Source organism: Xyrauchen texanus, chromosome 32, assembly GCF_025860055.1.
Source record: "Xyrauchen texanus isolate HMW12.3.18 chromosome 32, RBS_HiC_50CHRs, whole genome shotgun sequence".
NCBI lineage: Eukaryota > Metazoa > Chordata > Actinopteri > Cypriniformes > Catostomidae > Xyrauchen > Xyrauchen texanus.
Genome location: NC_068307.1, coordinates 7481283 through 7507317, shown reverse-complemented (window position 1 = coordinate 7507317; position 26035 = coordinate 7481283). Strand labels below are relative to the sequence as shown.

General features: G+C 37.8%; 1 protein-coding gene across 2 annotated transcripts in view; it reads left to right on the top strand.

Moving 5' to 3' along the window:
• LOC127625633 (coiled-coil domain-containing protein 120-like) overlaps positions 1-23452 on the top strand; it is a 35614-nt gene extending 12162 nt beyond the window's left edge. The window contains exons 1-9 of one of the 2 annotated variants that reach the window (XM_052100923.1): positions 4882-4955; positions 10804-10894; positions 12656-12786; positions 13742-13846; positions 13948-14068; positions 15502-15558; positions 15678-15834; positions 16899-17927; positions 20066-23452. In XM_052100923.1, the coding sequence (XP_051956883.1) occupies positions 10846-10894; positions 12656-12786; positions 13742-13846; positions 13948-14068; positions 15502-15558; positions 15678-15834; positions 16899-17927; positions 20066-20165 (1749 nt within the window). In that variant the 5' untranslated portion in view covers positions 4882-4955; positions 10804-10845 and the 3' untranslated portion in view covers positions 20166-23452. Of the gene's footprint in view, positions 1-4881; positions 4956-10803; positions 10895-12655; positions 12787-13741; positions 13847-13947; positions 14069-15501; positions 15559-15677; positions 15835-16898; positions 17928-20065 lie in introns of those variants that run through there. The other variant, XM_052100924.1, reaches the window with a different exon arrangement.
• Positions 23453-26035: the final 2583 nt, after the last annotated feature.

The following is a 26035-nucleotide window of genomic DNA, read 5'->3' as shown; positions in this document are numbered from 1 at the left end:
TTTGTAGTGGACATCTATGAAGACATCAGCTGCATTAAGGTCTTCTGAGTTGAGAGAGCACAGGTTATACACGTTTCTCTAAAACCTCAATTTAGCAATTTTCCCCTCTCCTTGGCAATAAAAGCAGAAAAGAGGGGACAACAGTAGGCACGCGGAGTTGAAAAGATTTTAATATTTTTATTCAGAGTCATGGAAACCTGACAATATCAAGGATTTAAAATGTGATGGCAAAGTCATGAAAATTTCTAGAGCAAATAAACATTTGTCTTGTTATGTTCAGTACTAAAATATTTCATCAGCTATGCATTGCTTTTTGGGAGCATAATTTCTATGAAATATACATGTACACTGGTGGCCAAAAGTTTGGAATAATGTACAGATTTTGCTGTTTTGGAAGCAAATTGGTACATTAACTCACCAAAGTGGCATTCAACTGATCACAAAGTATAATCAGGACATTACTGATGTAAAAACAGCACCATCATTATTTGAAAAAAGTCATTTTTGATCAAATCTAGACATGCCCCATTTCCAGCAGCCATCACTCCAACACCTTATCCTTGAGTAATCATGCTAAATTGATCATTTGGTACTAGAAAATCACTTGCCAATATATCAAACACAGCTGAAAGCTTGGTTTATTAAATGAAGCTTAACATTGTCTGTGTGTTTGTTTTTGTGTTGCCACAGTATGCAATAGACTGGCATGTCTTAAGTTCAATATTAGGTGAAAAATGGCAAAAAAAGAAACAGCTTTCCCTAAAAGCTTGTCAGTCAGTCATTGTTTTGAGGAGTGAAAGCTATACAATGCTGGAAAGTGACAAAAAACTGAAAATGTCATACAAAGGTGTACACTACAGTCTTCAAGACAGGACAACTGGCTCTAACAAGAACAGAAAGAGATGTGGAAGGCCAGATGTACAACTAAACAAGAGGATAAGTACATCAGAGAATCTAGTTTGAGAAATCAACGCCTCACATGTCCTCAGCTGACAGCTTCATTGAATTCTACCCGCTCAACACCAGTTTCATGTAAAACAGTAAAGAGAAGACTCAGGTGTGCAGGTCATATGGGAAGAATTGCAAAGAAAAAGCCACTTTTGAAACAGAAAAAAAAAAAAAATGTTTAGAGTGGGCAAAGAAACACAGATATTGGACAACAGATAATTGGAAAAGAGTGTTATGGATCTTAACCCCATTGAGATTTTGTGGGATCAGCTAGACTGTAAGGTGTGTGAGAAGTGCCCGACAAGACAGCCACATCTATGTCAAGTGCTACAGAAAGTGTGGGGTGAAATGTCACCCGATTATCTGGACAGACTGACAGCTGGAATGTCAAGGATCTGCAAAGCTGTCATTGCTGCACATGAGAGGGTTTATTGATGAGAACTCTTTGAAGTAGTTTAAGAAGTTTTGCTTTTTTTTCCCCAATTGTAATAGTAATTATAGTAATTAATGTCCTGACTGTACATTGTGATCAGTTGGATGCCACTTTGGTGAATAAAAGTACCAATTTCTTTCCATTAGAGAAAATCTGTACATTATTCCAAACTTGTGTGTGTGTGTGTGTGTGTGTGTGTGTGTGTGTGTGTGTGTGTGTGTGTGTGTGTGTGTGTGTGTGTGTGTGTGTGTGTGTTGAGAGTGAGAGAGAGCGTGTATTCTTCACTTTTTGGGGACCAAATGTCCCCATAAGGACAGTAAAAACCCGAAATGTTTGACCTTGTGGGGACATTTTGTTGGTCCCCATGAGGAAAACGCCTTATAAATCATACTAAATTATGTTTTTTGAAAATGTAAAAATGCAGAAAGTTTTCTGTGAGGGTTAGGGATAGAATATACATTTTGGACAGTATAAAAAACATCATTTCTATGGAAAGTCCCCATAAAACGTGTGTGTGTGTGTGTGTGTGTGTGTGTGTGTGTGTGTGTGTGTGTGTGCAGGCCCGGATTAAGAATTCAGAGGCCCCTGGGCACAATGTCTTGTAGGGCCCCTACAATGTCTGTGTATACCTCCTCCTCTCCCCTCAGGGTCTGTCTGTCTGTCTCATGCTCTCCTCCTCTCCTCAGGGGCTGTCTGTCTATCTGTCTGTCTATCTGTCTGTCTGTCTTTCTCCTCCTCTCCTCAGTCTCAGGGTCTGTCTTTCTCCTCCTCTCCTCAGGGGCTGTCTGTCTCATCCTCTCCTCCTCTCCTCAGGGGCTGTCTGTCTCATCCTCTCCTCAGGGGCTGTCTGTCTCATCCTCTCCTCAGGGTCTGTCTGTCTGTCTGTCTCATGCTCTCCTCCTCTCCTCAGGGTCTGTCTGTCTGTCTTTCTCCTCCTCTCCTCAGGGGCTGTCTGTCTCATCCTCTCCTCAGGGTCTGTCTGTCTGTCTTTCTCCTCCTCTCCTCAGGGTCTGTCTGTCTGTCTTTCTCCTCCTCCTCTCCTCACTTTTTTGTCTGTCTGTCTGTCTTTCTCCTCCTCTCCTCACTTTTTTGTCTGTCTGTCTGTCTGTCTGTCTCTCCTCTCCTCTCCTCTCTCCGGCTGCCCTTAAAAAGACTTCTTCCTGGCTTTCCTGTTAGCAAACTCAGTTACAATGTCATCAAAATCCAAGTCCATGACCAGCTGAGATTCAATGGCCATCAGTGACAGTGCACGAATGTGCAGCAATTTCTACATATGAGTGATCATAATTTGCGCATGAAACAAAGAGTATGTAGCAGGTGACGCGTGCATTTATTGACGTCTTTTCTGAGTCGATCTCATTTGAGTGTATTCGGCAATGCTTATAACGTGTAATTAAACACGTTGAGTTTATATTCTGGGCTCATCAGATTTTTTTTACATAGTATTATTAGTATGATTTTTACTGTCTGTTAATAACACTGTCCGTCTCTTTATGTTAAGGTTTGTATTAATTTCGATATGCCAGAGGGCAGAATAAGACAGGGAATTAAAGAATGCATTGTAGTTATGTTGACCTACTGTTTTCATAACACTGGATATTCTGCTAATTCATACTTTACTAAAACGTTGCATAATGGCAATTAACTTATTTAGCAATTACACTAGTGCTAGTTTTGTTGCCAATGTTGCTCAAATGCACGCGTACATGTCACCACCAGCAGTAAGTACCTGCATGTGTTGGGAAAAGGGAGAAGAGCGAGTTCGGCAAAAGGCGGATTCGAACTCTGGCCGAACGCGTCAAAAGCTACCATCATGCACCTCACGCTTTACGCTACAGTAGTTATTTTGTGTCGAGCGTCTTTTTGCTAAAAAGACAGGCACCGGGCTGGCACGTAGTGCAAATATACGCTCCGTTTTCGGAAATGAAAATAAATAAATAAATAAATGTTACCCTCGCTTGGGCCCAAAGTGCGCATGGGCCCCTGGGCCCGTGCCCATAATGCCCATTGGGTAATCCGGGCCTGTGTGTGTGTGTGTGTGTCTTAATTCAGGTGATTTACAAAATAATCCTCTGCCGTGTTGTTACAGTTCTTCTTTAAAAATATTAAAGAAAGTTCTAGGAATGCTGTATGAAGAGGTCAGTAACCTGAAAAGTAAATAATGCTGACAACTGAAGTTGGTTTGACCAACTTGGTTTGAAGTCAAGCTCATTTGACAGCATTTGTAGCATAATTTTGTTTTGTAAAAAGCAAACATTGTTACAGCGAGTCACTTGCAATGGAAGTGAATGTGGCATGTCTATAAATGTTAAAATACACACAGTTTCAAAAGTATAGACACAAGACATAAACATTGTACACATTACATGATTTCTGTGTTATAAAATCATACTAACCTTCACTGTGTAAAGTTTTATCACATTAACGTCATACATGGTATAATGTTTATGTCTTGTGGCTATATATATATATCCATCCATCCATCCATCGTCAACCGCTTATCCTGTGTACAGGGTCGCGGGCTATATATATATATATAATGTATTTAATTATTTTTAAAAGAGTGCATATTTTAATGTTAATGGACTGGCTTCATTCATTTCTTTTGTAATGCCCCGTGCTGTATACTCGTTATTTTTGCCTTTTTCTTTTTTTATACGAGTCGAAATTATTTTTGTACAACATTATGCCTCATATAATATGGTGTCGAATGAGTTTAACCAAAGTCTTACTAGCAAGTCTGTCCACTTTCGGCCATTTTTGGAACGCTCCCGGGAGGCTATTTACTGTCATGTCAGGGCAGCTAGCCTACTGTCTACTTGAATGGGGTAATACAGAAATCTCAAAAACTGTTATTCAAGATCACGATCAAAGAGCATAATTTAAATCAGCAGTAAAATCTGACCAAACTGGTATGATACATTGTGCTTCTTTCCCTTATATTATGCTAAAAACGCATGCGCATTCTCGAGTTGATTGACAGGCGATGTCTGTATCTAAAGGGTGTTTGGCTATATTACCACTGATCTGATCTATCTGATATGCCCTGACTGATCTATATATATATATATATATAGATCAGTGTATATTACCTGTAAGGTACTTCCTTTCTACATATGTTGGACGTTGGGCGCTCCAATTTCTCCCATTCATTTAAATAGAAGCGGCACGTCTCTGCTAAATAATCTCTAGTTTAACTTGACGGAACATTCCACGTCAGAAACTGGTTGTTACGGACGCCTCAGCCTCACCTGTCCATTTTTGTTTTTTAGATGAAACCATTGAAATATGCAGCTGCAGCGATAGCATGAAGGTATATTTCGCCAATTTTAGACATGAATGCTACTTTGCATAAAGCATATTGTCCGGAAAGATAATATGATGCTATAGTTAATATAAAAGAGTGAATGTGTAATGTTTTATTAGTGTTGTAAGAGAATGGCTTACCCCCGTAAGCGCTCGTTGATAGTTCCGTCCATCTTGCCTTAAGGGCTGGAAAGAATTAATGCAGTAGCAGCTACAGAAGACAACCGATTAACGTTTGGCGTCGTACACAAAACTCGAACACTAACATGTAAGTGTAATCTAAAGTTAAACGTCTTTTTTGTGGATATTTTCTCAGCAACTCTTAACTCAAAAGTTACTCTTATCAGCTGAAGTGTGACACTTCTGACGTGTCTTAAGAACATTGTTCATATTCAGGTTACTGGGGGAATAAAAAAAGTGTTTTGACTAACAAAAGCTCTTCCGCTGCTGTTCATGGATAATCACATCTCACTTCTTTTCAAAATGTAAATAGATTTTGCAAGTGCTCTAAATGGATTTTTTTTTTTTTTTTACAATTGGAAGTATTGAAAGGAATAGACTACGTGCTGAAATGCATTGAAGGCGCAGCTGTGTATACACAAGAGTTTAATCTCTTTTTCTCACCTGCTACAGCTGTGAGTTTAACTTCAATTCACACTCTGTACGTTTTGCTGTTGTTTGATGGTTGTGAACGGAACCCGACGGATTTAAATTTTCAATAGAGATTTTAAATGGAGAAAATGTAAATGAAATTGGCCACTTCATAAACATAATAAGTGGACTTTTGTTTCTATTGGAATTTGCTGCCATAAGCCGGGTTCTATGATGGGTGAAAATAAAGATGGTCTTCATCTGGTTTTAGCAAACCAGATTTTATCTTGGACGTGACTTGGTGACTCAACACAGTACCAAATTGTTTGTTGATTAAAAGATTAAAAAAAATGTCCTTCAAATCCATCATTGAACTATTAATATTAACCTATCATGAGCTATATAGACCCAACAATGTGTAGAACTGAAGGTATTGCTCACCCAAAAATGAAAATTCTCTCATTTACTCACCCTCATGCCATCCCAGATGTGTATGACTTCCTGTCTTCAGCAGAACACAAACAAATATTTTTAGAAGAAAATCTCAGCTCTGTAGGTCCATACAATGCAAGTGAATAGTGGTCAGAACTTTGAAAATCCAAAATCAGAAAAAGCCACCATAAAAATAATCTCTGACTCCAGTGGTTAAATTAATATCTTCAGAAGTGATCCAGTTGGTTTTGGGTAAGAACCGACCACAATATCACTTTTTCACTGTACATCTTGGCAGTAGTCTCCTTGGTGACAACTTTCAAGCTTACTGAAAGTTTACACTTCCTATAGCGCCATCTAGCTCTGTACATGCATCAAGCACATACCAGATTGTGCCAGTGTAACGGGAGCCAGCTGGTAGGTAGCTGTGCAGTATGTTAACCTCACTCCCCTGCCTCTAGAGGCTGTAGCCTTTAGCCTCCTCGTTAGTGTCCCCACCTCTCATGCCGGAGACCCCGATTCGAATCCCGCTCTGAGCGGGTCGAGCAGGACCAGTTACGACAGTGGTGCCGTGACCCGGATGGGAGTGAGGTTTAGGGGGGTGAGTGTAACGGGAGCCAGCTGGTAGGTAACTGTACAGAATGTAAACCTCACTCCCCTATCCTAAAGAGGCGCACCAGTGACTGACGTTAGAGGCTGTAGCCTTTAGCCACTTCGTCGTTAGGCCGAAGACACCGGTTCAAATCCCGTTCGGAGCAGGTCGAGCCGGACCGGTTACACCTTGAGAATGCAATGACAAAATGTTCAATGAAAAGTGTGTTACATTTTAGACTCTTTTCAACCAAACCAACTGGATTGCTTCAGAAGACGTATGGATTGTTAAGGCTGACTTATCTGATTTTTGGCACTTCAAAGGCCTGATCACCATTCACTTGCATTGTATGGATCTACAGTGCTAAAATATTCTCCTCAGCAGAAGAAAGAAAGTCATACACATTTCGAAATGCACAAGGGTGAGAGAATTTTAAAGGGTCATGAAATGCTCTTTTATAGTTTTATTGTCTTCCCTGAGGTCAACTGATAATGTTAGTCCTCTGATAATGTAATTATCAGTCTAGTAATATAATTTAGTAATATGTGATCTTTTTGCGGCATGTTTTTGGCCCTCTGTCTGAAACGCTCTGTTTTGACCTAAGCGTCTCCTTATGATTGCTAACAGTGTGCCGCCCCTCGAATAGAGCCATTTTTGAAACTCAATCGGAAGAAAATGAATAAACACCAACAAATTATGTCAGGGTTTAAAATCATTGACGACGAATTTCATTATCGATTAGTTGGATATATGCGATGAGCACGGAGAAGATCCATCAGTGACGCCACTTTACAGCCCAGTGAAAAATGTTGCATTATGAAACTTGTTCGAAAAACGACGGAGACAAGTTGTAGTGGAAAAAAAACATGACCCAAGATGCCCATCGAATGAGAGCACTTTATAAACACTTCAAATAAGATCATAAGCATACAGTTTATACCTGCTACTTCAGGTGCATTGAAAGGGCACGCGAGCATGCGCATCCACGTCAATCAAACCGATTGCAATGGAGCACAATCATTTTGATTAATTTGTACAACATCATACAGTGATTTCAGTTTCAATGTAATCAATTATGCAGCTTTCATTTATTGTCACAATGTAAGTGTATATAATACAACGAGTTTGGGATGTCTTGACAAAAAGTAAAGTATGAGACTGTTCAGTGTGAGTGAAAGTGAATTTGATGATTGTACTAAACTGTATGCTGAATAATAATGTATAAAAATGCGAAGGGTCCTGATATTTGATCGTTCTGATAATGCCAAATGTAATGTCTGATTTCACCAGAAACATTATTTTACCGCATAAGCATACATTACCATTAAAAATGTTTTTTCTCGAAAATAATAGTTTAGAAACATGTAATGAGTGATTACTTTTTAATGTATGTAATCTGTAACATAATTATGTCTTTTTCAGCTGGGAAGATTTATTAATATTTTTATTCTGGTGTCATTTTGCCCTCTGGTGGGCTGTTTTTTTCCATCCCACTCCATTCCTGATGGATCATTTGGCACTTGAATCAATAGTACTTTTTGTTAAGCTTTTACCAGTAAAGGAAAGTTACTGCTTGCATATATCCTGAAAGTAATAATAATATAAATTATAATAAATTCAAACTTTTCATGATTCAGCCTTAGTTCAAACTTTTGTGAGCGTATAGAATCGTGTAGTAGACTCCAGTACCATAAATCGACCAAATATTCTTTCGAATTTAAGAATAAAAATGAAAAAAGATCGAATTTTAATTAACTACAGGATACCAATTTCATTTTTAAATCTGATTACCGGTAATAAAATTATTATTATTATTATTTTTTTACAAATTTATCAATTATCAAAATAATCTTTAGTTGCATCCCTAATGCTGTCTACCATGGAAGCATCCGTTGCGGCGTGTTCAGCTGACAGTAAACAGCTGTCCCGTTCAATTTTGTGCTGCATGCGGTGGCGCTACTACTGCCAACAACACAAATAAATGGTTTAGAAGTTTGCGTCGACGTGCCCGGTGTAGACCGCCTCAAGCCGTTACATTGCGTCTTGTCAATGGACGCGCCTGGTGTCACAGTCATGAGCATGACATCTGAAATATTCATGAATTAAACCGTTTACTCAATGTGATAAATCTCTTGCTGGGTTGTGAAAGAGGAAGCGGGAGCCGGATAAACAATCCACATCTAATCCTGTAACCAGAATGGCTTCGGGCACGTGATTTGTGAAACTGTCACACTTCGCTTGTAGCATCAAGGAATAAATTCTGACTGGATAAACTTTTCGTTTTTCTCTATTTGTTTGTAGATTAACTAAGAGTGGAAAGTGATTAAAAATACATAGGCAAAAAGGTGATTGAAAATGAAAGGATGAAAAATATTTATTTGGCCCTGAGAAATCGCCACTGGCCTCAACACTTTACAGGTAAATTAAAATGACGGTGACAATCATCATACACATCATTGAATAAGCAGATGATCTTTGATTTATTGGTACATGACTAATAGCTGAAAGTGACAACCAACTTCCATCCATCCTTTGCCCTGTTGCTGCTTTGTCTCTCTCCCTCTCTCAAGTTTTATCTCTTTCACATGTTGTGTCCCAGGACATTAGGTTCTACGCCATCAGATTCCCATAAACCCCTTGTTTATATATCTCTCATCTTTCTCTCTCAGTAAGGTTTTGATCTCTAAGTATTTATCCTGCCCTCTCTCCTCCCATCATGCTCTCTGCCAGGCCTGTACTAGTAAGCTGAGGTGTGCAATATCTTTTAGCATATGTCCACCAGATGTGCTCAGTCTTTTGAAGAATCTATTTGTTCAATTGCTCCCAAATTTTATAAATTATGAAAGTTTTTTTGTTTTGAAATTGAGCTCAGCTGTATGGAAATGCTGAAATTGTAACCTTGTTTGTTTTTACCCTGTTTGTTATATGCTGTTGTGATTTTACTTTTGTCTGTTTATGCTGCACATGATGGTAATATCCTTCATTTTGTTGTTGGTCGCATTCCCAGCCAACCATCATACCACAGGACCTTGTCACTTCCCTGCAAACACAAAACACATTCTGCTTGATTTCTGTAGTCTTACCGACAGGGTTGAAATAATATATATATATATATATATATATATATATATATATATATTAGTCTTGTTTGTGAAAATGCAACATATTCAAAGTGTTTTTGAAGTGTCAGAATGTGAGTTTAATGTTTTCATAAGTAAATGTATGATTGTTTGTTACAATCATTGTTTAGCTAAGTGAAGGGGGCTCACTTCAAGATCATAATTAAAAAAAAACTAAAGTTAAACATTAACCATTCTTAAAGGAATATTCCATGTTAAATATGAGTTAAGCTAAATCAACAGCACTTGCGGCGTAATGCTAATTACAACAAAAATAATTTAGACTCGTCCATCCTTTTTTATATATATAAAAAAGCAAATATCTGGATTACAGCGAGATACTTACAATGGAAGTGAATGGGGGCCAGTCTGTAAATGTTTAAATACTCACCATTTAAAAAGTATAGCCACAAAATGGCATAACACCATAAACTAAAACCACAGTAAAACTTTACAAATAAACAACTTAACATCTCAAGTTAACAAAATTATTATAAATGCTGTTATAAAATGATAAGCTTCAAAAATCTGCCTTTTAAACCATCAGAAAATTGGCCCCATTAACTTCCATTGTAAGTGCCTCTCTGTAACCTTGAGTTTTGCTTTTTTTTAAAGAAAATTAGGGATGAGTTGAAATTATCATTTTGTTGGTAATCCGCACTATACCACAACTGCTGCCGATTGAGTTTAACTTGTATTGTACCCGAAATATTCCTTTTTAATGATGGGTAATTACTGGTAGGAAACTGAGTTTAGCCTAGCTAACATACAGTAATGGGATTATTATAACTGTCAGCCTATTGTTGATGTGGTGGGTGAAGTTGTTGGTTGAAAGCCAAAAGTATGCATTATTCATATTGTGTTTGTTTATTTATATACTACTAAATATTTAGTACTACTAAATCATGACAATCAAAAACTTGGGTAACATTAGGCTATAGTCTGTGACCCCAGATTGAAACATGGTGGTTTTTTTTCCACCATGCGATTAATCTTGTTTGGTAAACTTTACTGCCGAAGTGACCTCATGTGGGCTCTCACTTTCCCAATCTAGCTCATGTTACCCTCAGTTTAGGTAATTTACAGAAATTAAGAGACAAGGAAATTGTTTAACAAATGATTTAGTGACCCAGCAGGCACTCATTTATAGCAATGCCGCTATTTACCTTTTCTATAGTGTGTGCTGCACTGTTGATGTCTTTAAATTGTATTTTAAGGCACAAATAAGGCCCCCCTCCCCCCACAATCAATCAGCATTGAATGACATGCCTCTCATGACTCACAATGTTAAACTGATTTTGGAGGTTCCCGAATCAAGCTCATTAAATTATAGCTCAGATTTATTTATATTTATTAGATCTGCATTGTTCTTTTGTCCACAGGAGCTGAGGGTTGAATTCACAGGACCTTCTGAAATAAGTTATATGGAGGTCAAGTGTCGCCTGATCACTGCCATGGGCTTAGGGACTCCAGGTGAGCTTACCAACTAATTATTTAATGACAATGGAGATGTGCCTGGACATTGGTAATTTAATCAACATGGCTTTCTGTCTTGTGCAAAGGACATGAAATTAACCAGGGTTCTGTGCAGAAACACCACTGAAATGCCATCGAAAATTAAATTGTTCCCCTTAATGAGTTCCTGTGTTAACATCTGAAGTATTTCTTAAAATTCTATTCAAGGCCTTGTTAATTATTCTAATTATTCCAATTGTATTCAAACTTATTTAAAGGTACTCTCAGTAATATTTTAGTTTGCTGCACTGACACCTAATAAAAGCAAAAACACAAGTTCTCATTTACCAATGTCATTAGCTGGGTTTCCATTCTAGTACCTTTTATGCACATTTTGGAATATTGCAAAAACAAATGCTGGATGGAAACATCAAGATGCAAATAAAATCTAAATGTAAGAAGATATGCGCATAAACTACGATGGGAACACATTTACCAAATATATTTCTGGCATTCAGGGTGTCCGTTGATAGTCAGTTGCCAGTGTGTTGTTAAGAGAAATATAATTTATGACAGTCCAGTGTAAGATTAATAAAGTGCAGTGCTGATACATGTTGATCGTGAGAGTTCTCATGAAGCTGTCATGTAGTCGGCTGGTGCGGGTCCTGATGCTGCGATACCGCCTGCCTGATGGTAGCAGTGAGAGCAGCCCATTGCTCCGGTGGCTGGAGTCTCTGATGATCCTCTGAGCTTTTTTCACACACCGCCTGGTATAGATGATCTGTCTGTTTGCACCACCCTTTGCTGTGCTTTGCGGTTGTGGGCGGTGCTGTTGCCGTACCAGGCGGTGATGCAGCCAGTCAGGATGCTCTCTACAGTACTGTTGTAGAACCTTGTGAGGATGCGTGGTTCATTCCAAACTTCCTCCGCTATCTCAGGAAGAAGTGGCGATGGTGAGCCTTCTTCACAACGGCCTCAGTGTGGACTGAACATGTGAGTTCCTCAGTAATGTGGACACCGAGGAACTTGAAGCTGCTGACTCCGGTGCTCTATTGATGGTGATGGGACAGTCTGCTGAATCCCACTGACGTTGAGGGAGGGGTTGTGCTCCTAGCACCAGCATGTCAGAGTGTGCACCTCCTCTCTATAGGCTGTTTCATCGTTAGTTAGTCAGAACGTTTTTGTCTGCACGCTCTAAACCGCAAGTAGGAATTAATTGATACATTTAATAAAAGAGCCACAGTGGCTTCAAATTCCATTTTTAATTTCTATTTTCTGCCAATGTCCCCAGCAGTGATGATTTTGTTCATTTAAAGTATGGGATGGAAACGCTACTTTATTCAAATACTTTTTGCGATATTCAAATTTATCGCATAAACTTTTAACATGTACGGAAACATGACTATTGTAGAAATGCACCATTTGCAGTGAGTTTTGATTCATTTATTCCACAAGTCTTATGATCTTAATATGGCGGCACTCATAAATGTGTGCCCAGCCCCATATGTACCGTAGAATAAAGCAGCTTTTTCTTCAAGACTGATGTGATTTAAGTCTTCATCTCATAGAATTGTACATAACTTTAATCTTATGAAAAAAAAATATATATACACAATTAAATTCTTTGTTTTAATAGTTTAGCAATTAGCTAAAAACACACAAAAAAACCTTTTGAAGCATTTGACATAAAAATTGACACAGGATAGGACATAAGTGTTTTATATGGTTAGGTTCTCTTTAATAAATCATAAGTACTTTTTTGATGTTGTACATGTACAGATGTCCAGGGCTGTCAGGACAGCAAGCTGCAAGCCGAACGAATCTCAGAGCTGCATGAACGGAAACAGAATCTACAGAGCCTTTTAAACAGTCGTCTTGGAGAGCTGCGACAAGTGTGCCTTCAGGAGGCAGTAAGATGGTTTATTATGCTTTTACACTTTGGAATAGTATTTTACAAATCAGTTTAGGCAGTTGCTATGAAATATTGTTCTAAAAATAGCTTCTGACTTGATTAGCAAAGGCAATGCACTCCCAGTAGTTTATATCGTTTTTCAGGTCTGCATGACTTATTGTTAATTCTGGGTTCAAGACAAGTTAAGCTCAATCGAAACCTTTTTTGGCATAATATTGATTGGTTACAGTGAGGCACTTACAATGGAAGTGAATGGGGACAATATTTGTAGGGTTTAAATGCCGATATGTAAAGCGTATAATTTTCTAAAAGAACTTGCATAAATTCTTCTGTTAGCGCTCGAATATTTTTCGAGTTCATTTGTTTACATCGTCATTTTACGGTGGTTTTAGTGTTTACGTCATTACATCATCATGACAACAAACTGTAAAATCTTATATAACTTTGCACAGAAAAGGTTAGTAAATGATTTGATCAAACTAAAATCATGTTAACATACATATTTTTTACATCGTGACATTACTTTTGAAACGGTGAGTATTTAACGTTAACAGATTTGCCCCCATGGACTTCCATTGTAAGTGTCTCACTGTAACCCATATTTTTGCTGCTTCTTTTTTTTTTTTAAGAAGAGGGACATGTCAAAATAAATTTTTTCTATAAATGACATTATGCCACAAATGCTGTCGCTTGAGCCTGGAATATTCTTGTAAAATAAATTCCATTCATTTGATGTGAAATTTTTGAATTTTGATATTTGGCTGGTTTCAGAATTGGTATTTATTTCAATAAATGTTTATAATTATTTTGCTTTTTTAATGTCATTGCATTTAGAATGAAGACAAATCTAGGAAACAGACTTGTATTAGAGCCATCTTTAAGGGCGGCAATCATCCAAACATGCCCATGTGTTGTGTTAAGAAACATAATAAAATTATTAAATGTCTTTACAGGAACTCACAGGAAAGCTTCCACGTGATTTTCCTTTAGAAGCAGGGGAAAGACCTCCATTTGTTCAACGAGCTGGCCTGGTCCCTCATGTTACCACAAAAGAAGAGGTGAGTTAGTCTCCTGAAAGCTTATAAAAGGATTCTCCAAACAGAGAATCAGCATCTTTGTTAGTGTAATTCAATAACATGAATGTTTGTTTTCCGTATAGGATGACTCAGGCCAGCGAAGGCAGATGAAGACCCTCTTCAGTGGCGCTTTGCGCCGGAGCATAGATTCTGATAAAAACACATTGCACAATAAGAGGACTGTTCACAGGGGATGTCACACAGGTCATATGAAAAGTCATAGAAAGCATGCACATCCAAACAATATAATGAGTACAATACTGTGCAGAAGTTTTAGGCACTTGTGAAATATGTTGCATAGTGAGGATGTCTTCAAAAATATATTTCTCATAGTAGTTTTCATTGATCAATTAATGTCATACAAAGTCCAGTAAACATAAAGCTAAATCAATATTTGGTGTGACCACCTTTGCCTTTAAAACAGCCCTAAATCTCCTTGGTACACCTGGACACAGTATTTCTTGGTTGTTGGCAGATAGGATGTTCCAAGCTTCTTGAAGAATTCACCACAGTTATTTTATTTATTTCGGCTGTCTCAATTAATTCTGTCTCTTGATGTAATCTCGGACTGACCCGATGTTCAGTGGGGGGCTGTGTGGGGGCAATGCCATCTCTTGCAGGGCTCCCTGTTCTTCTAATCTTTTCGATTTGCAAAAGTAATGTTTGGGAGTCTAAAATGTATTTTTCCTATTGACACACTAAAGCTGAAGATATAAATAACAAGTCTTAAGAAAAAAGGTTTTTGTGAAACATCTAAAGTGCCTAAAACTTTTACACAGTACTGTACATGACCAAAAACATTTGTCCTCAAAAACTCCAGGAAAGTCAGCACACTGTTGCTCCCAAAAATATTTATGAGCTCACCACAGAAATGAACAAACATCACGTTTGTTAATTTTTGTGGTGTGCTCACACAGGTGATATAGCACATGCACGCACGTACGCACGCACGCACACACACACACACACACGTTGGTGCGGCTATCCTTATGAGGACTCTCCATAGACATAATTATTTTTATACTGTATGAACTATAGATTCTATCCTCTTAACCTAACCCTGCTTTCTGCATTTTTACATTTTCAATAAAACATTGTTTAGTATGTTTTTAAGCGATTTGAATTATGGGGACACTAGAAATGTCCTCAACCATATTTGTAGCATAATACCCTTGTAATTACCAGTTTGTTACCTAAAAAAACACCAAAACACACACACACACACACACACACCCCCCCACACACACAAACATGACACCAATAATTTCTGCTCAACAGTACTAAATAGAGTGTCTTATAGTGTGTCTTAAATAAATAATTCACCCAAAAATGAAAAGTTTGTCATGTCGTTCAGACCATGTATTTTTTTTCTTCTGTGCAACACAAAATTGGATTGACTCTTTCCATACAATTGAAGTAGATGGTGATTTTGTACAGATAAGTACCAAAAAGGATAAAAAGCACCATCAAATTATTATAAAAGTAGAGTAGTTATTTATTTCCTAGCCAAATCTTTTTGGTTTACAGAAGAAATACAATTACACAGGTTTGTAATGACATGAGCATGAGGAAATGATAACTTCTCCCTTGAGTGAACTGTCCCTTTAATATGATATTCTTGCTTTTAATGTTTTCAGAGGAAACTATGAAGTCAGAGAGCAGTTCGATGTCAGACTCAACATCTCATGACAACGGTGAGGCCGGTTAAGTTTCAGACACGCAACTCACTGCTTTGATGCATATTAGCTCACTGGCCTGTATATGACAGACTCTAACGGAGATATTGTCCAACCCTGTTGCATGTGCTTTACAGAGGATTCATCTCCCAGTGTGGCACCTGAGCATCGCTCCTTGTCTCACCCCCGGCTGGCCCCAGGCAGTCCTGACAGCAGGCTCTGCAGAAAGCTGTCCCCTGTGGAGATCTACTACGAGATGAGGACTCGCCGCAACTCTGCCTCAAGCTCTGTGAGGTGAGCAGAAGTTAGGGATGATTGTGTAAACTCTGCATTCTGTGGTGTATTGGGAAAGGATTTGAATAGGAAGCAATTTATGGTTCTGGTTCCACTTAACTATTCTTGTTCCTCAACTATTTTATGAACTTTCTTTTAGGCCCCGTTTACACCTGGTATTAAGATGCGTTTTGGTCATATGTGGTCAGCCCTAAATACAGGTCTAATTTATATATAGCAAATAATATTTACTTGACTTGACAAGTGGTCACAGGGGGTCACAGGACATGCATTTAAGTGACCAGGTGTAAACAGCCATGTGTCTCACCTGACCACATGTGATCGGATCACCCGAGACACATCGTAATACCAGGTGGAAATGGGACCTTAGTACTTTTGAAGAAGGACCATCCCCCCTCAATAATTACTCCAAACTAAGCTAAATGGACTGCTTGTTCCAAATGTGTATCTTAAACTATGTTGTCTCATAAAGAACCAGTTAGCAATAGAGTGCCTGGCCACCCACGTTTTCGGCCATCTTGGTTCCTGAAGTAAAGGCTCACGCTATTCTTTGCGGCATCCAAGCACAACTCACCCCGTGCCCCACCAAGAGCAAGAACCACATTATAGAGACCACAAGGAGGTTAACCCAACGCGACTCTACCCACCCTAGCAACCGGGCCAATTGGTTGCTTAGGAAGCCTGACTGGAGTAACTCAGCACGCCCTGGATTCAAACTTGCGATGTGTGGTAGTCAGCGTATTTACTTGCTGAGCTACCCAGGCCCAACATTGTATCTTAAAAATGCAGCACATCTGCCAAAATGGTGAATAAACAGACACAGTGCAATGGTCAAAATCATCCAACTAGCGCATGTTTACATAGTAATACAGTAAGAAAAACAGTGCAAACGGACACACAAATTTCTATGTGAAAAGCTCCATACAATTTAGCTTTCGAAAAGAGTGTATGTTTTGAACAGCGCATATATATATTTCTACGCACACGTATCTGTAGATCCACTTTAGATGAAAATTTAAGCATGATTACATGTTTATTTCTGTCTTATCCTCTCCTCCTGATAGACCGGAGATTTCTGGTGGTATTGCACTAAAGCAGTGGTGTGGCAGTCCAGACGTCCCTCAGTTTATACCGCTGGCATCAATGGAAGGCTCCTCCTCTGAGCGTCGCAGCTGCCCCTACAGCTCCCGCGCTCGTCGTAGCAACAGCTCTGAGGCACTTCTTGACCGCTCAAGTCTCCCAGAGCCTGGACCTCCCCGCAATGGTATGCCACACCGAGCAGGACCGTACAAGAGCTCGGAGTCCCTCACAGACGGAAAACGCCGTCAGATCTATCAAGGCAGCCCAGAGAGACAGATGATGGGATTTAAAGAGCAGGGTCGAATGCGCTCCTCTCTTGGTGGCCAAAGCAGTGGGACAGGTTACAGTGAAATTTTAATGGAGTACATATGGGGCAAACAGCAAAAGGGACCAGTGCAGACTCAGCAGAACCAGTCAGCAGGACGAATCTGGCCAGATTTCTCCACTCCTCCATCAGGCACTCCTCCACACTACAATGGTTTCTCTCACTCGCAGTTGCATCTGGCCGCGGCCCCACCTTCCTATAGCCCCATGCTGTTGCGCGGCCAAGAGGCCGAACCCCGCCGGGTCAAAGTGACCCGAACGAAATCCTGTGGCCCCTTCATTACTTTGCAGCAGCATCCACAGGATGCTGTGTTGTTCTCAACCTATGATCCATCACTCCCTTCCTCTGGATCCACCACCTCTTCGATTCCCAACCTGCTACCCCATCACGCAGAGCTGTCTGCTGGAGCAGCTCTCGGCCGCAGACCTCTTCAATTTTCTCTTCCCACCACTGAGGACTCTACGCGCAGTCTGCACAAAGCACTGGCTCTGGAGGGACTCCGGGACTGGTATATGAGGAATGCCTTGGGTTATTCCACTACGGCCAAAGGTCATGATGGACTAGGTATGCGCCATTCACATACTTACCACCTGGTGCACCAGCCTCAGTCCATTCCAGCCGACCCACTGTATTCACATCGTCAAATACCTCAATCAGCTTCGTTTCATGGGCATCCCTTGCATGCCAGGTGAGTTTTCTTCAATTCTGTTTTACCCACAACATGGGTAAAACACACACATTAGAGCTGTCAGAATTCTAGACTTTCCATGGGCGGAACTGTCTTAACACGATAAAGTTGATAGTTACACTCTCCTATGATAGAGATGCGGTGGTTACCTCAGTAAATAAAACGATCTCTGACAGCGCTTCCCTGTCTGTAAAAGAATGATGGTGAAAGGAGCTCTTAGCACTATTTGATGTAGGCTACAAAACAAGCTCAGATGGGACTTGTGTGAAAGTATTTTTCAGCCTATGTAAGGTGCATGGTGAGTTCAAAGTGGTGCTCGACAATGGTGTTGCCGCTCTGATGCGAATAATGAACGGCAGATTAATAGTGTGGTTGTTGAAAGATTTAATGTCCATTGCAATATGCAACCTATGTGGGCACTACTTTCAATTAGTCAAACTCCCTCTTAGACTTCGGGAAATGTTTGATGTGACTTGAAGTGTTGAAAATGTTAATAAAGCATTATATTGCCACATATTGTTTTGTTTTCTTCCAAAGATGGAAATAAATACATTTTGACAAGAAAGTGTATATATATATATATATATATATATATATATATATATATATATATATATATATATTAGTCAAATTTCAGCACTTTCAAAATCTGTGATTAATCTCAATTAACTACAAAACATTATGCAATTTTAATCTTGAAAAAAAAAAAAAATTCATGAAAATTCCCACTACAGTGTCATTCCCACTACATCTCAAATTCTGTGTTGTGTTTTATTGAATTCTGTGGTGGTAATGATGGTGATAGATATAAAGAAATGTTTTGTATAAAATTGCCACCTTTGTCTTGCTAAGACTCATTTCATAGCTAACATTTTATGTGTCCTAAATACAAACAATTAAATAATATTCTTTAATTTGCGTCATCATTTGGCAAAATGTGAAAAATCTGCTCACAATAATTTTCCTTGTTTTCTTCAAACGTTCTGATTTTTTTTTTATTAGGGGGAAAAATGTCTGGTGTTGTGGAAATTATGGATTTAAAAAAAAAATTAATCCGCCATGTGGGAAAATTATTTAGAAATAATTTTTCCCACAATAAATATTGAAATTTTATTCCACTCTTTGTTTAGATTATCATAGTTTTAAACATATAGTAAATTTATTATTTTTATAATGGCTTTTCATAGTTTAATATTTAAATTCTTGGTCTGGGACAAGGCTAAAACAGTACAAATCTTTAAATAAAAGGCATTTAAAAAGTACCAAAAATAAACGAAGGCCTGAAAAAGTTTTCAATTCGTATCTGAATACAATAAAAATACAAATATATAATTATACAAATAATAGAAAGAAAAAGGTTGAAATCTGTTTGTTTTAATAAAAATCCACATAATATATACACACAAACTAATTTATAGTAAATATATGTATATATATTTTTATAGTTATGCAGAGCTTTATATGCTCTTTCTCTATTATGTATATATGTATATGTGTGTGTTGTTGTTGTGAGTATTATTATTGTTATTTGTTTAATTTTTCTATCCAGTAATTTTATTTGTCAAAAAGGTGTGGGATATAGTAAGGCATCTGTTAAAATCAAATAGATAGTTCAAAATTAAAGGAATAGTTCAGCCAAAAATGATAATTCTCTCATCGATTATTCACCATTCTGCTGTTACAAACTCATATGACTTTCTTTCTTCTGCGGAACACAAAGACATTTTGATGGTGATATGATGTGTTTATAAGGAGACTGCAGATGTCAAATTTATAGTGAAAAAGGAGTTACATTTTGGTCCCTCTCATCCAAAACCGATCTACTTTCTTCAGAAGACATGGATTAACCACACGAGTTGTATGGATTACCTTTATGCTGCTTTTATGTTCTTTTTGGAGCTTGGAAGCATTGGACCCCCATTGACTTGCATTGAATGGATCTTTTCACATTATATCTTCATCAAAATATCTTTTGTTCGTGTTCTGCAGAAGAATGAAAGTCATACGAGTTTTAGATGGCATAAGGGTGAGTTAATGACGAGAGAATTACAGAATAATTTATGGTGAACTATTCCTTTAAATAGTTTGAGGTTTTGCTTCTGCCATTTTCAGCTTTATTCTTTCTCTCTTCATGGCAGGTCTGTGGAGCTCTCTCTCTACCCAGAGCCTTTCCCCTCAGAGGGGAGCACTAAGAAAGAGTCAGGCTCCGAGCTCCCTTCACCTGGAACGCTGGTCTGAATGGCAGCCAACATACCCTATGGTCTCCATGATACAATATGACACCTTGTTTTAGGGATGCACAGGTCTGAGGCTGTACTTCTGTACCCATAATCGTTAATATACTCAGATATCAAAATCTGATACATGCATTGCATATGCATAATATGCATAAACGTTGCCTCATGGGCAGCAAAACAAGAAAGAAGTGGATTTGTCAAATGTTTTCTAACTGCATGGGTGCAGATCACATCTAGCATGCGCACAGACGAGCAGGTGTACCAAGCGCATTTTCCTTGAATGTCCTATGAGTCCTATATCAAAATATTTCAATCACAACCCTCAAATCACCAGTCCCACTTGACTGTACTTGAAAATTACAGCATTACAGGTAGTGGCGAATACCAAAAAGAATTGGTACTCATTCTGTCTGAAAATGGTATCAGTGCACCCTACCTTGTTCAGTAATTAAAGGAATAGATCACCCAATAATGAAAATTCTCTTATTTAATCACCCTCATGCCATCCCAAATGTGTATGACTTTTTTCTTCTGCAGAACACAAAGATTTTTAGAAGAATATCTCAGCTCTGTAGGTCCATACAAGTGAATGGTGACCAGAACTTTCAAGCTAAAAAAAGCACATAAACGCAATATAAAAGTAATCCACATGACTCCAGTGGTTAAAAATATGTCTTCAGATGCGATATAAAAGGTGTGGGTGAGAAACAGATCAAAATTAAGTCCTTTTTCCTGGAGATTTATAGTAAAAAAAAAAAAAAAAGGTTAGAAATATTGGTCTGTTTCTCACCTAAAGTGATTGCATTGCTTCTGAATATATGTATTTAACCACTGCAATCCTATGGAACACTTTTTATGCTGCCTTTATGTGATTCACTTGCATTATATGGACCAACAGTGCTGAAATATTCTTATAAAAATCTTAATTTGTGTTCAGTAGCAGAAATGGTGACACATCTGGGATGACATTGAGGGTGAGTAAATGATGATTGAATTTTCATTTTTGGGTGAACTATCCCTTTAAAGGAAGCATCTTGAACAGAACTGAAATTGAGTAATCAAGGTGTTTTGCTTTCATAGCTCTAGAGTTGCGTTTGACCGTAAACCAGTTTATCAGGAGTTTATCATATTTGTTTTTCGTTCTGTGTATTAATGGGATGTTATTGTATTGTGTATTTTCAGATGAAATTCATCTTCTCTGCTTCATCCTGAGATATATATTTTCTGAAACTAAAATAGATTATAAGATGTATGTATTATAAATAACTATTTTGTATCTAATATGGTTCAGGTGAACAGTCAATGAATTATATACAAGTCTACTCAGAGTTTATCAAACTCATGCATTTTAATGTACTATAACAGCAGTGAATGTTGCATATCTGTTTGTTTATATATCTATATCTATGTAGCTACTGTATGAATAATATGATACAAGTATTTCATACAGAGGGCTTTGAATTGGGGGTAATCGTTCACTTGGAGGGCTTATGTTTTCAGAAATCTGATGTCTGTTATGGAAAACTCAGAAATGTCCATACTGTCTACGCAGAAAACATGCCAAAAAAAGTCGAAAATGATTTTAAAATGAAACCAAGCATCCCAGTGACCTTCACACAGAGTCCAAATATTGCACTGTGACGATCCACTTTGTGATGCCAAACAATTCAAATTTCGAACACTTTTGAGAGAATGACAAAAATTCAGCGTCAAGAACTTGTTTGAGAATATATTTTATACTTGAGTGTCGTTTAGTCGCAGGCCACGTCCACGCTAATCAATTTAAGTTTGAAACCTCCGTTTTCTGTTTACTAACCAGTGTTGGGTGTAAATGGATTACAGGGTTAATCGTTACTGTAATCTGATTACTTTTAGGCAGGTAGTGTAATACATTACATTTTAAATTCTTGTAAACAGTTTTCATTGAAAGTACATTACTTGGTGTGGCAGGGCGGAGGGCGGGGCCGGGTCGTGATCCTACACACCCGGTCCCGTATTAGGCTAATCAAGCCTTCAAGAGGGATAAAGGTCGACTGCAGAGGATCGTGCTGGGGAGAGAGAGAGAGAAAGATCGTTAACGGACATGTCCGTCATGTGTGTGTTTGTCTTTTGTTTAAGTTTTATATTAAACTATTATTTATATTGACAAGCCGGTTCTCGCCTCCTCCATTCCATTGAACTACGTTACACTTGGGTTACAAATATTTGTAAAAAATTATGTGTAATACAATTCAAATGTACATACGTTTGCATTTCTGTGAGAGCTGAGAGGTGTGCGAAAATGAACAAGGAGAAAATATACAATATTTTGAATTTCTTGAGTGGAACTTTGTGTTTTAGAAAGTAACTTATAAGTAAAGTAATTAGTCATTTGATTACTGATTACTTCATTGAAAAGTAAAGTAATCTGATTATAATTTTAGAGAAGTAGTTAGTCATTTTATTTATTTAGTTAGTCATAGTAGTTAGTTAGATAAAATAAAATTGTAACTTGAAGTTCCTAACGTCGTCATTTTCCAGAGTGTGCAGTTATGGAAAACGTTTTCATGGGAATACGCCGTTGTAGCGTAGATGAGACGTGTAAACGTAGCAAAATCAATGAGTTTTCAAACAAAAAAGTATTGGCATGGATGTGGCTGCGCATTGTACTTGGAAACACCCTTAATAGAATATAATTATAGATTATTCAACCAATTCTTGCTAGACATGTAAAGCAGTGGCATAAGCTGGCCTTATGTCAACATTCTTGAGGGGGGAAACTATTTGTGATTGTCTCAACCAGTTAACTAATGTTATCATACTGTTTATTTATTAGTGCAGTAACTTTTCAAGTCATATTGTTACAGTGTCTGACTTGATTTAGTTTTTCTTTGGACTGTTTGTCCTTAAATACAGCATATTGACTTCAATAACTTCATGCTGCAATAACTACACATGTCTGGCTAAATGTTGTTATTACTGTTTAGACAGTTTCTGAAGATTGCCCTTGAGTTGCCGTATAGCTCTTTTAGATACAAAACTTTAACCTTATGCTGTGATGAATGTTTGACTTGACTAAGTTGGTTTAAGTTTCAAATGATGGTTCATTTAATACTGGATAATGAGACTTGAAAAAATGGATGATACTAATTCATATGTAGTTGCTACTCTTCATCTTGCAGGTTTGTGAGGTGCCTCCAGCAGGTATCTGAAACTCATGACCAAACAGCTGTGCATTGCTAGTCTCTTTTAGTGTTTTTTGTGACATAAATGTCTGTACTGTTATTATACATAATTAAAATTATATGTAGCAACTTGAATAAAACTATATATATATTGTATATTTATGAACTGATTTGATTTTGTATATTTATTTGCATATTACATGCCTTTGTTTACACCAGCGAAAGGGACTTGTAAGTTGCATCTTTATGCATCCCATTTTGGGTAAACAGTGCTATCTTTTCAGCTTTAAGAATCAGAAATGCATTGTGTTTTTAAACACTTCTTTTTACTGTTATATCAAGCATTGTCTGCTGTGGAAAACATTCGTAAGACGTAAAAGTTCATACTACAGAGTCTCAATCACTTTTTTTAAGCTTTATATATTGGAGTGTTATATATATATATATATATATATATATACGAAATTTGGGCTTTATTTCATTTCTTGAACTGCAGTACACAGTGCCCTCTGGAAAGCTGTTTTAGTTCACATTCCTCACTTTGATCTTTGGTGAAAAATAATTTGCATCACTTGCCCATTTGCTGAACACTTGGAATGTATTTTTCCACCTGATTCTCTCCAATTTTAAATCCATGACAAAAGCAGTTCACTTAAAACTATGCTTGCTTCATATCTACATGCTTTTTGCACAGCCAGTTACAGTCAATACCACTTAAACTAAACGATTATACGACTAAGTCTTGTTTTTGTAAAGCGTGTGTACACCGTTTAGTGCATACTAACACTTTGCCTTATCCTGACTAAAGGAGCCTTTTTTTGTGAAAAGCATCCAGTGCTTTTAATGTCAATTCCAATTCTGGGACTAGAAGGTACTTTTGGAAATGGAGAAAGACGTGAAGTGCTCTGCTGTCTAGATCAAGTCTGTGCAATGTCTCAGGAAGGTGTTTTCTAATACAAATCAGTGAGACATTCAAAAATTGCTATGAAGTGTTCAAGAAACTTGGCTGGTGCCACTTTTCCATTGAATGGCTCTGCTGGGCCCTTCAGTCAGTATGGCTTTTATATTATTGATTAGTGCTATTTTTAGGGGAGGGGATACTATAGTGCACTGTGTAACCTCTGTGGCTCATGTTTGGTACGAGCGCCCCTAGCTTCACTGAGAATGCTGAGGGAGGAAATGAATAAGGCAGCTTAGTTGAGTGATTTACTTCAGTATTGGAACTTAGTCCATTGTCCATCAGTCAAGCAACTTGTTTTAGTTATTGACAGGTTGTAAGGAAAACCTGCAATACTTGAACTCAAATGACATAGCATGTCCTCAGGAGTAAACACCTACCACTTGTGAGATAAGTACAGTTTGTATAAAAATAAGTTTGACAGAAATGTGATCATATCATCTAACCCTGCGCCGAACATGTCATTTATTTAAAGACAATGGGATGACCGTAATGTAACATCCTTGAAATGTTACATTATTAATACCGTCCTGAATTTGACAGCTTTTACAGTGACTTTTTATTTTATTCGTTCACCAAAGAGATTCGTTCTGTCACCATTTTTCACAATGACAAAAGAGCATCTTTTATGAGACACGAGTCACTGAATCGTTGATTCAACTGATTCATTAAAAAAAATATATATATTGTATTTTACGTCTGAAACCTTGGAAGTAAAGTAAATCTGTGTATTTGTGTACTTAAAAGATTTGATCACGAACGAATGTTTTAGGCATTTAGTTCTTTATTTCAATGGCGCTCGAGTGAAGCAAAAAAAGATCAAACATCGAAAGTATGATGAATAGTAGGTCTAAAATAAACAAAACGTTAAGAGAATGTCTATATTTTATTTATCGTTATGTGCATTTAACAGCGTGCATCGCTGTTGTTATTATGTTTAAATATTAAGAAAAAAGTGCTTACACAATTGACAATCTCCTAAATTATGTTGTGTTCAGGCAGACGATATGTTCTGAGAAGTTGAAAGTCACTGCAGTTTGGATATGTTTAGGTCATTCCTACAATTTGTGCCTTTTTGTCCTCATTTAAGTTATAGGATTTACAGTTGAAGTCAGAAGTTTACATACACCTTAGCCAAAGACATATAAACTCAGTTTTTCACTCATTATGGTTTTTCACAATTCCTGACATTTAATCGTAGAAAACATTCCCTGTGTTAGGTCAGTTAGGATCACTATTTTAAGAATGTGAAATGTCAGAATAATAGTGGAGAATGATTTATTTCAGCTTTTATTTCTTTCATCACATTCCCAGTGGGTCAGTAGTTTACATATAATTTGTTAGTATTTGGTAGCATTGCCTTTAATTGTTTATCTTGGACCAAACCTGTTGGGTAGCCATCCACAAGCTTCTCACAATAAGTTGCTTAAATGTTGGCCCATTCCTCCAGACAGAACTGGTGTAACTGAGTCAGGTTTGTAGGCCTCATTGCTCACACACACTTTTTCAGCTCTGCCCACAAATTTCCTATTGGATTGAGGTCAGGGCTTTGTGATGGCCACTCCAATACCTTGACTTTGTTGTCCTTAAGTCATTTTGGTGGTATGCCATTTTGGAGGTATGCTTGGGGCCATTGTGCATTTGGAAGACCCATTTGCGACAAGGCTTTAACTTCCTGGCTGATGTCTTGAGATGTTGCTTCAATAAATCCACATAATTTTCTTTCCTCATGATGCCATCTAATTTGTG